The sequence below is a fragment of the Centroberyx gerrardi genome, chromosome 7, assembly GCF_048128805.1.
Source record: "Centroberyx gerrardi isolate f3 chromosome 7, fCenGer3.hap1.cur.20231027, whole genome shotgun sequence".
Taxonomy (NCBI): Eukaryota; Metazoa; Chordata; class Actinopteri; order Beryciformes; family Berycidae; genus Centroberyx; species Centroberyx gerrardi.
Genome location: NC_136003.1, coordinates 26,379,746 through 26,391,463, shown reverse-complemented (window position 1 = coordinate 26,391,463; position 11,718 = coordinate 26,379,746). Strand labels below are relative to the sequence as shown.

The window sequence follows — 11,718 nt, the reverse complement described above, 5'->3', positions numbered from 1 at the left end:
ACAAGTCATAAGCAAGTTATAGATGTAAAGTATCAACTTGACTGATCATAATTTCATTATAGATATGATTAGAATTACCACTACTTGTCAAAATTATATCATGGATGATTTATTGCAATTATGACTTGTTATAAATGAAAAAAATACTTAGAATTTGAAATGGCTCAAGTGATTAAATGTTAACATGTCATGCCATACCTTACAAAAGTTCAATCCAATTAACCATTGACCTAACTCTCTCATATTCAACAGACTAACATCATAGATTTTAAAGTCCTGTGGAGGCAGCACTGATCTATCATTAATAACATGCAAAAGATCTAACTATGGCCTGTATTCTGTCTGTGAATACTTGACGCTGTTCCTTTATAATATTCCACTGCAATGAATCCATTATAGCCCAACTTTCCGGCAAGTGTCCCAATTATGAGATTTAAGAAACCTGGATGTAACAGGCTTGTTGCATCTTCTGCTCCCAGTATCGTTAGTTTCCCAAGTGTGCAGCGCTCTGCAGCGACCGGAGTATTCTTCTATTCTAGTGAATATCACCATGTGTGTGACTGTTAGGTCAAATGGCCATATAAACTTCACTAGTTCAGAATCAAATCAGTCTAAGAAGAATACTATGATGAAACCTGGCTCTTTTAGCCCTCAGGAACAAAAAAAAAGTCTCACAGCGACAAGACACAAATGAGTAATTTATTTAAAAACAATATACAGAAAACAAAGCCTCTGTTTTGACACCAAAGCACCGGACGGGAGAGGAAGGAGGATAGACTTGAGAGGAGGGGAGAGAGAGAGAGATGATGAATGATGATAGTGATCATGATGGTCATCATCCATCTGATGCCGCTCATAAATCATGTATAAAGCTCAAAGTCTAGTCTCTTGGAGTTGTAGAACTGAGAGCCTTCTTGGTCCAGCCTCCTGCAGTAAACACCGTCTTTGAAATAGCCTTCATCCACCCAGTCCTGGAAAACAGACAGTAAGAAGATTAAAGCCACCTGGCAGACAGTTAAAGGTGGAGTCAGACTGAAGTTAAAAGAATCAGCACTCGACCTCATGATGTAGTAAACAGTGATGCACCAATACATTTCAGTAGACAGTCCGTATCGGACGATTAGGGCTTTGAAAAGCACAGTAGGAATCGGTCTGATTATATTTTTACAGCTGACTGTTGTATAGGCGAGCTGGAAGTGCCGCCTGTGTGTGTGTGTGTGTGTGTGTGTGTACACAATTCTGCTGTTGTAACTGATAACAAGCAAATTGTATTCAAAAATTCAAAATGAAAAATTAAATATTAGAAAGAGTTCAGGGTTTTGTTTGACATCACACAAAATCACACACAATCATCAAAGCAAGCAGTTCAATGCAATGAACACCAATTTGATTATTTCATTTTTCATGTATAAGCCATATCATGATATATATCGCTATCGAAAAAATCTGGGGTGGAGACTCAAGTCTTGACAAAAGATCTTGTGTTTGTGTAAATTACTTAGATTGAAAGTGATTACATTTGTTCCACCAGATGACTGAATTTAAATTCTGTTTTCTGAATTTCTACGGAAAATAATTAATTCAAACTTTTATTCTATTAAAATGATATTGCATTGAAAAATCCTAGATATTTAGTTTTCTTTAAGATATTAAATTGATACTGGACTCTTGATTTGTTCTGACTTGACTTGCTGTTCTTGAGACTTGACATTAATGACAAGGACTTGACTTGGACATGACTTGATAATCTACATTTAGACTTGGGACTTGACTTGAGACTGAGTTGGGACTCGAGCAATTACCGTTTATTGATATTGATTACGACCATATCGCCCAGCCCTACTTGTTTCACTGAGTCAATTACTTCCAAGAGGGGGCGGCCTTTTATTTATTATTGCTTATTATTCTTATTTATTACTCATGATAACACTTGATTATTTGAAGGTAGGCATGTCTGAAAAGTGTAATCTGTTTTGTACATGTATTTGTATTACATTCTTACAACAATCAGTATCGGGTGATATGAGCAGTGAGAAACTAGATATCAGTATCAGCCTAAAAAATAAAAACATATTGGTGTATCCCTAGTAGGATTTACAGATCAGTTTACAGCTACAGATCAGTTATTTTTTAAGGCACACTGGATAAAAAGTATCGAACATGACAACATAAGGACATCAACATTCGGTGCTTGTTTGTATATAATCAAATACTTGATTATACTTCTAAAACAGATATATTTCAGCCTCATATGACAAGTAACATTAAAACTTTATCTACTCAACAAATATGGACTTGACTTGCTCTGGCACTGCTTACAAATTCCTAACAGCTAACAATTTTTGCTTCCAATATCTCAACAGAGAGAGAAGTCTGCACTCTATTGCTCCATACACTGTTATTGTAAACAAGGACAACGTGTCGATCCTAATGGATCTTCGTCAGGTTTTTCTTATCTCTCTCTGATATGCTCTTCTCAGCACCTGATCTTCCTCATATTTTGTTTTCATCAGAGCCACGATACCAAGCAAGCCTTGATTCAGATTTTTGTGGTGTTTAAGATTGACAGGAAAGAAAAGATATAGAGGCACAACTGTGAAGTATGAGGAGCTTTTTGGCCAAGTGCACCGGTCCACTGAATCACCTACAAGCCCTAGAACTGCTCTTTAATCTCAAACTGCTGCAACAGATCTAGAGCTGAACAATTAATCGGAAAACATTGAAATCACAACTTCAGCTCAGCAATTTCAAAATTGCAGAGGCTACAATTAATTAAGAGAGAGAGCAGCATCCAAAATGGATTTCTGAACAAGAAGCTGCAGGTGATCTTTGGTCCATGAATCAAGTACAATATTGGTGAAAAACTTTCATCATACTCAAACTCAGTAATTCCTGCACTGACATCAATTTTTTTTTAACAAAATCACTTTTCTATAAACAATTTTAAAGTTCTAAACAATTTATGACAAGAAAAACTTGTGATGATATGAATCACAGTTTAAATCGCAATTGCAATATTCCATAAAATACTCTTTTTGTCAATATCTTTCACCACTAAACAGATCTTACCTGCATCTGCTGACTGCTGAAGGGGCCGTAGAGCTCTGAATTCTCCTTATTCTCCCATTTGTACTCCCACATCACTCCATCGCTCACTGAGGAAAGACAAAACGGGATGAAACACAACGGGACATTTTGAGACAATGAAGGTAAACGCACAACAGGAATACAGCGAAGGCGGAGTAACCTCTTTCTCTGTCATCCTCTTCCTCTTCCTGTGATTTGCTGGCATGCGTCTCATCAAATTTATCTCCAAACATATCGAGTTCGTCTTCTTCTTCGTCGTCATCACCACCGCTGGGTTTTTGCCTCTTAGCTGCCTGCTTCTGGCTCATGCCCTTCAGCACGTAGGCCAGTTTTTCATAAGTTTGCTGATAGATCTCGAACATCCCGCACACAACCAGTCTGTCAGCCAGAGCCGTGAGCCTGTCCAGCTTTTCTGCATCCCGTTTGGTTTCCTCTGTGCATTCGCTCTCTTCCCTCAGCTTGCTCTTCTTTCGCCCGCCAAGCCCTCCGAGGCGACGGAGACCTTTGGCCACCGTCTCCCCGGGCAACAGCAGCTCCACCACAGCTTCGGTGAGCTGGGACTGCGTGTAGGAGGCCAGCGGGTCCTCGGCGGGCTCCTTCTCCTCCACGTCTTCTTCATTATCGCTGTTGGCCTGCTGCTCCTCTCGCAGTTTCTCCTCCTCGGCCTCGTCCTCATCGCCCGCTCTGCGTCTCCTTTTGGCACCGAGACCTTTCTTCTTCTGCTTGAAAGGTTGTTCTTTTATTTTCACCTGGAAAGAGGAAATTTTATTACTGCACAGTAGAGCTCGATCGAAAAATCAAAATCGCTTCTGCGATTTCAGAGGCTGCAATTAATTGCTTAAGAGAGAGAGGAGCGTCCAAAATGGATTTCTAAACAAGGTGTTTTAGTGCTGCAGGTAATCTTTGGTCCATGAATCAAGTACAATATTGGCGAAAATCTTTCATCATACTCAAATTCAGTAAATCCTGCCTACTGACATCTATTTTTTTTTTTAACAAATTCACTTTTCTTTAAACAATTTTAAAGTTCTAAAAAATGTATGACAAGAAAAAATTGTGATGGTATTCTGTCAAAATAATCGCAATTAGATTTTTTGTCAAGCCTTCCAACATGGAGCAGAAATCACAAAAATGCAATTACCCAGTCAATGTTGTCGAGCCAGTTGTCTCTGATCTGTTCGTCCTTTTTGATGAAATAGTTTCCCTCAGAGTCAAAGTATCCTTCCTGCATCTCCTCGTCCAGGTTAAAGGGTGTGATGGGAACTCCCTCATCGCAGTCAATCGTTGCTCCCTCTTGGCCTGAAAACAAAGTTGTGATCTTAGGCACTTTTCACTTTTCATCGCTCGTTTAGGTAAAATGTTATCTTGCTAAACTTGGGGCATTTTGACGTTAAGGGAGGGGAGAAAGTTTCCCAGCAAGCCCAAGGATTCAGCCACCTTGTTGTCAAAAGGTCGCTTCTCTAACGCTTCACCCAAACTTGGCTTAAAAGGAATAAGAACATTGTCGATTCAGACTTACCAATAACACAAAAATATGCATTCAGAAAAAAATAAAAACATATCTTTCATAGCGATGTACATGTGGCCACTTGCCAGGCAGACATGTATCACTTCATAGATACAGCCTAAATAATCAATAGACAACACATACCCTCCACGTCATCGCTGGCCAGAATGTCATATTTGCTGCTTTCCTTGTCGTCTCCTTCATCCTCTTCATCGCTATCAAGAGAATGTTTGCCCTTGAACCTGGAGCCGGGGCCACTCACAGCCTCACAAGTCTAGATCACCAGCAAGAGAAGCAACGAAGCAAAATGGTCAGTATCACATTACTTAACTCACCTGAAAAACATATTCAAAACAGTAATCCATCTAGACTTAGTTTTGTCAGTTTTATTTGCTTTGCACTGTTGAATGCATTTGATCTAAACCCATTACGATATACTGTAGCAGACAGACCTACCTGGAGTCACACAAGGCAGAACAGTACTACTGACTGCTGTTAAACACACACAGGCCAAGGCAAACAAATCCTCCCAATAAATTATCATGTCTCATGTTTCCTTCATTTCCTTGTTCTGAAAATATCCAACCCATCGCCATTATCACTTGTGATGGACATTGTTGTCTGGTGCAAATTATATAAAATAATTACATGTTTACATTAATGAAGATATAATTATTAGACTAGTAGACATCTTAGGTCTAAGTAGTAAATGAAGGAAAGAAGCTGCCAAACCAATAAAAAGTGTTTAGATATAAATTTTCTTTAGCAGGTGCGATGTAAATGGGAGTTTCATGCTGGGAGCTATTCTAACTGATCCAAGATGGATGTGCTTGGCATGACAGGAAAAACACAATCCTTTCAGTATTTGTTAGAACTAAAGGACACCAGATTTTGGACAGCACCCTCCCCTCCCTAAACATGTGAACGGGACAGTTACCTTTTTGTTAGGAAGTTCGTCATCCAGATCAAGCTCCCCATTACCGTCCTCAAATGTTACTTTTCTTTTCGACATGGTGCTACAGAGGGCGAGACGGGAATCATTTATTTAACATAGTTCAAGTTACACTTCTAGCAGTACGTAGTGGCTCGTTTACACTTTTTATTTAATAGGTTTTTGTGTTGTTTTGCTAGTTAGCTAACTGGCTCGTGTTAGCCAACAACAGCAGACACACAGCGCGCGCAGAACAAGCAAGGCATTTATCACAGTCCAAACTCCCGCTAAATGTGAGATAACATTTAATTAACTACTTACATGCGTTTACTTATACATTACTGAAGTAAATATAGACAAATACAGCTGATAAACTAATACATAGCTGCAGAAGTGTGGCCAGACCTGGTGAAAACAATTCAAGCGACGTTCGTTATTGGATCTCTGTCATATCCGGATCCGGTTTGAACAGGAAATGACGCCAAATCGATTTTTGAAAATAAAATATTTTTTCAATTCTGGAAGATGACTGTCTCTCCCTGGTCTCTCCTTGAATGTGACATGTGCAATAAGACTATTTTTTGAAGATTATTTTAAGCCCGAGCAGTGGTCACATTTCATCCAGAGTTATAGATTGTACATTTTGTTATATGTTAATTTACTAAATTTGAAACTACTGGTGTTGAGTTTTAGCAAGTCAGAGTACCTCCAACCTGGTCCGGCCTATGGAGAAGTGCAGTGTGGGAAATTGCTCAAGGTAGCTACATCAGACTAGAAAGGAGAAGTGACTTTGGAAAGAACAGGTGAAACAATATGGAGAGCCATGGTGACCTCTGTCTGTCTTAAACCCACAATGATAACATGAGTTTAAATGAAAGATAGTTTCTTTTTTATTTCAAAGATAGCAAAATTATGCTTATTGGAGGCCAGTTTGGAGGTGTGTGTGTGTGTGTGTGTGTGTGTGTGTGTGTGTGTGGAGAGAGAGAGAGCTGGGAAAAGAGGATTTGAGACCTCTGATTATGTAAAACATCACTAGATTTTGCCAATTTCTGACAGAAGCTCTCCATGCCTCCCTGAACAGTCAACCATCAGTCAAGGCACACAACATCAGAGAGTAAACTAAAACTCATTTGAGGGTGAGAAAATTTACATATTTGAACAGAATGTGGAAGTGAGACAGAGAGAGAGAGAGAGAGAGAGAAGGCGGAAGCATCAGACTCCACTTCAGCATCAGGTTTTGCAGGTAACAGTTGTTGCAGACAGTTTGGTTCGGCCAAGTCTGACCCATCGCAGCACAAGGTGGACTGATGCGTAGAGGAGAGAGAATATAATGTGTCAGGGTTTTGTTACCAGGAAGTGGGTCGAGTTATTTATATTTCAACACTCGTCCTCCGGCACCCGAGGGAGGACCGGTGGTAGTAACCTGAAACTTTATATTTAAACATTGTCTCGTTCTGGATGTATCCTGACCAGAGAAAATACAATTGACTGCATGGTTAGGAATGATGAGGAGCAGAGGAATTCATCTGCATGTGTAAATAATGTAAAAGCCTCTGCCTGTGGATGTAGAGTGACCCGGTGAGTGATTCAGCGTTGGCAGAGGTAAGTCTGAGTCACTTCTCTGAGACAGGAGTTGGGGAGTTATGGCTGGTAAACCCAGTGACTGGAAAATATGAGACATGGTTTTATTAGTATTTAAACTACTGAGATATATTACTGTTACTGTCATTATTACCTTGATTATTGATGTTTCTCGTTATATATGAGTTTACTTGTTCGTCCTTGTTGCTTTTAAACATTATGCACAAAGATTATTCCTTGGAGAATAATAAAGATCAGCTGAATTGAACTCATGTGATCACTTATTGTGGTGCAATGTTTAAGTAGTTACTATTTAAAATCAGGTTGACTGATGATTTTATTGAATGTTTTGCTGAAGAAAGTGCAGGACATTTCTTAAAATGTTTGCTTTATGTTGTACATATGATATGCCAGAAAAGTCACATGAAAACCCACGTGAAGTTAAAGCACATGTGCTTTTTGGACGCATGTTGTGAACATGTGAAATGTCCCTTTTCCATTTTCCTATATGTGAAAATGAACCTGTGAATTGTCTCTCTGCATGTGAAATTAAGTTTTCACATGTGAAACAAATCATATGTAATGGCAGGTTAAAACGTGAAAAAATGTTCACGAGAAAAAGAAAAACACTATGAATCACCTATGAATTGAAATTTTTACATCTGAAGTAAAAACTGTCACATGTGATGTCAGAACACAATGTGAAAAAAAACATTGTTCACATATGAAAACCAACATAGGTCCAAAAAGCATTCACATGTGGGTTTCCACATCTGACCAGACTGGATGCACTCTTCAGTCTGGAAACCTTCCACAGTGTGAAACTACTTTCTTCTTCAGGTGTTGTGATGAAGATCCATGAGAAGATTTTAACCCATTACCTATCATGCACCTCTCCTGTGGATAAAGAGGGATATCTCTACAAAAAGGTTTGGGAAAACATCAAACACAGACATACATACAATTGCAGAGTCTTCAATATTCATTTCCATTTGATAACAGGTGTAATAACTTTACTATTTTGCTTTGCTTTCATATATTTCTCCATAGAAAGAGAGGAATGCCTCCTACCAGCGGCGGTGGTTTGTCTTGAAGGCGAACCTGCTGTTCTACCAGGAGCGCCCAGCGGACCGGCACCTACTGGGTGTCATCGTGCTGGAGGGATGTGCGGTGCGCCACTCTGAGTCCGACGGGCAGTTTGCCTTTTCCCTGGTGTTCCAGGGGCCGGGACTGAAGACCTACAGGTTCGCAGCAGAGGATCGTCTGACTCAGGACAGCTGGGTCAAAGCCTTGTTGTCAGCCAGCCACTGTTACCTCTCCTTGCTGGTGAGAGACCTGGGGAGGCAGTATGAAGGTGAATATATTGATTGACTGATCGATTAGTTTATTAAAGTGTCATACACACAAGGAACCCAGCCCACATGGACTTACATGACACTACCAAGTAGTTACATGGGTGTACAACATCATAAAAAACTCAAACTCAGATATCGCACAAACAGAATATCCTGCCTTTTCCCCCCATGCTTTACAAATGAAGCGATATGGAAATATGGAAACTATCCTTTCTAAAACATAGTTCAAGTTTTTCATAATCATCTAAGAAATTAATAAAGACAGGAGTAATTTTGTGATACAACACATTTCTTAAAGCAACTTATGCTGGACAGTCAATTTCTCCCATCACAAGTAGACATGGTCTTTCATCTTCAGGAGTTTTACTAAACCTTCCTGTTTCAATGGCTAGTGGTAATGCACCTGACCTCAACTGTGCACAAAGATCTGTGACTTCTAGATAAGTTTAACATAACATCAGGTTCTGTAATGTGAGTGTTAATTTAGGTTTAAACCAGATACCAGATGGACCACTTTTATTTATACTTTTATATAAGGAACAACTTAGCTTTCATTTCCTGCAAGTCAAACCTTCATCTACTGTGAAAAATACATGATAAATATTTCATATAAAAGACTTATTAGAGATTTCCCACATAAATATTTTTCTGGTGAGCCTGTATCCAGGTAAATTTACACGTCTGTTCCACAAATGAGTCATTGCACATTTGTGTCTGACCCCACCTGGTTCCCACCCTGTATCATATCATATCATATATTGTGGCTTTGTGTGTTTTGTCAGCATACTGTGCTGTTGTATTGTTGGCATGGTTTGGTTAACTCTCTATATTCTGTCCACAGAAGCTAAACAGCAACAAAGCTCTGGTGTTGGTCCGACAGTGAAGGGCCTCAGCCAGTCGGTGACCCGGATGAACCCCGGCTCCTTCTTCCCCACCCAGGGGCCCAGAGCGGCGGTCAGAGAGGGGAGGAGTTACAGTGCCAGCAACGTTTTACAGACGCCTTCCATACCCAATAAAGTGACAAATAAGAAGTCTCCGAAGCTTTGGCCCAAGAGAAACGCTCATGTGACTCCGCTGAACGGGCCGGCGCCTCTGTACGGGGAATGGCCACTGGCCGGTTTGGATCCACTGGAGGAGTTCAGCAAACTCCACGATTATTACGGCCAGGAAGTGAAGCAAGCGAGAGAGGAATGGCTGAGGAGTCGACAGGTGGAGGAGGAGCAGAGTGACGAGGATCTCATCGACCTGGGGTGACACAGACCGACAGAACTCTGCGATTCAGAAACTGAAAGTGAAACTAAACCCTTAAAGGGGAACTGAGATGGAGTGGTTCATGTGTGTCAAAAATGAACTCCACCTTTAGTATTGTGAAGTTATACATAGGAACATACAGTTACGACACTTGTAAATGTGTTAAACATGCCTCCATGTCGTGTGATCAGTTTAGATCAGTTTTATGTCAGTGATTTATCTCATGGCACACTGTGATCTGTCTGATTTGTCAGAGCCAAGCAGGTTCGACTTCGTCCATGTGGTAGAAGTTACCACTAAAGCACTGGTATGAAAAAGCTTTGTGATGCAGGATTTAACAAGGAGGAATGCATATTTTTTATTGCATGACAAAAAATTCATTAAAATGGGTCAATTGACTAAAATGTCTCATAATCAACTAGTTGACAAATGAACTAGGAAGACGCAGCCCTAAATCTGTATATATGATATAAAATGAGAAGCACATAAAAAAATTACAAACATCAAAATACACAATATATTGATAACTTTCTAAACATAACTCTGGTTACACATACAGACACACACACACACACACACACATCATAAAACTATGTGTGTACCATAGAACACACACTTCTACAACATCAATTCATTTATTGTACATGTTTCTGATGTAATGTTGCAATAAATATGCAATCAATATATTTGTTAATTTGCTCTCATATTTACATTCTCTGGAAAAGAAACTGTGAGGATAAGAAGCATCAAAACACATGAAAGTCAGTGGAAGACAGTAAACAGCAGAGGGAGCCATAGCTACAGTCTGTTGAAGCTGGACTGGATTTAATTAATGAAGTCTTGCTGGTGTGATTTAGTCAAAAATAGCACAATGATTTATGGAAGTGTGTAAGAGCCAAGAGACTGCAGCTGGGGCAACAACTGACCGATCGATTAATTTGGGACATTAATAAGTGCAAGTGCCTTTAATTGAGTTACTCACTCATTTACTTATATAATTACACCCAGTTTGGCTTTAATTTACGATCACTCTACTAATAATTACACAGAGCAGCATGATCAGTGACATAAAACTGATGTTCTGGTACTGGAGTGATACGGTTTATAACCAAACCGTTCATTCACCTGCTTTCTCAACCAAGCCCTGTCACACCAGACTCAAAAAGCAAAAGCTGAAAACTAACCTGCCCTCAAAATTGAAATTTACTGTATGGTGATCGATGTAATGTGTCCCAGACGGTGTCAAATAGCAAAACAGAACAACTTGACTGGAGCAGGCAATCTTGGGGGGGCAACACACACAGACACACACACCAGAGTGTTGCGTTACAAACTCTGACATCTCCCATGTCACGGCGGATCCTTAGGTTGTCTCGCCCCATAGGTCGAGCTGGGAGCTTCTCCACATTCCAGCCCCTACAGACAGACATACCAATCATCGAAAATGTGATAGATGGCTTCAGGGGAGCGTGGCCAGACGTGTCATATTGCACTGAACGCCGCTGGAATGTACACACATCTGTACATTAACACTGACAGTAGCAGCATGTAAACACATCATGAGGTGAGACAGTTTTTTACCACCTTGCAGTATAATCAGCAAACTGAGGCAGAGGCTCACACATCTGTCAATAGTTTATATAGAGATACAGATGCAGATACAGATGTACTTTATTAATCCCCATGGGGGGGGAATTTGGGTGTCATCCAGCAGCATTACATAAAAAACATATGAAATGAACAAAACAATAACAAATACAGACAGTTCAACACAGCAGGAAAATGGAGATAATGAATATTTAAAAAAGCATAGATAAAAGTCAACATCAGTATCATCCATTGGATGCAAACAGGCTGCTACCTCATCCTCAGACCAGGATTCCTGTCCTCAATATCCTGTAGTCCCTATCCAGTAAATACATAAATATATATAAACACATATATGTACAAACACACTACATGCTGTGGCTGTGTCCATTTGGGTAAAAAGGCTGATGTCATACACA

The 11,718-nt window shown here is 39.9% G+C and overlaps 2 protein-coding genes across 3 annotated transcripts; one reads left to right on the top strand and one right to left on the bottom strand.

Moving 5' to 3' along the window:
- Positions 1-685: 685 nt before the first annotated feature.
- cd2bp2 (CD2 (cytoplasmic tail) binding protein 2) lies at positions 686-5,974 on the bottom strand. 2 transcript variants are annotated; one of them, XM_071900926.2, is made up of 7 exons: positions 5,847-5,974; positions 5,532-5,610; positions 4,739-4,868; positions 4,229-4,386; positions 3,248-3,836; positions 3,070-3,155; positions 686-971 (listed from the first exon to the last, which is right to left on the bottom strand). In XM_071900926.2, exons 2-7 carry the CDS (start codon positions 5,604-5,606, stop codon positions 861-863), a joined length of 1,149 nt encoding a protein of 382 aa, XP_071757027.1. In that variant the 5' UTR covers positions 5,607-5,610; positions 5,847-5,974; the 3' UTR covers positions 686-860. The 2 variants fall into 2 exon arrangements, with proteins under 2 accessions (XP_071757027.1, XP_078141086.1); XM_078284960.1 differs by having other exon boundaries at positions 5,931-5,960.
- A 790-nt stretch (positions 5,975-6,764) lies between these two features.
- pheta2 (PH domain containing endocytic trafficking adaptor 2) lies at positions 6,765-10,329 on the top strand. The gene is made up of 4 exons (XM_071900929.2): positions 6,765-7,127; positions 7,947-8,035; positions 8,157-8,460; positions 9,303-10,329. Exons 2-4 carry the CDS (start codon positions 7,955-7,957, stop codon positions 9,713-9,715), a joined length of 798 nt encoding a protein of 265 aa, XP_071757030.1. The 5' UTR covers positions 6,765-7,127; positions 7,947-7,954; the 3' UTR covers positions 9,716-10,329.
- The last annotated feature ends 1,389 nt before the right edge of the window (positions 10,330-11,718 follow it).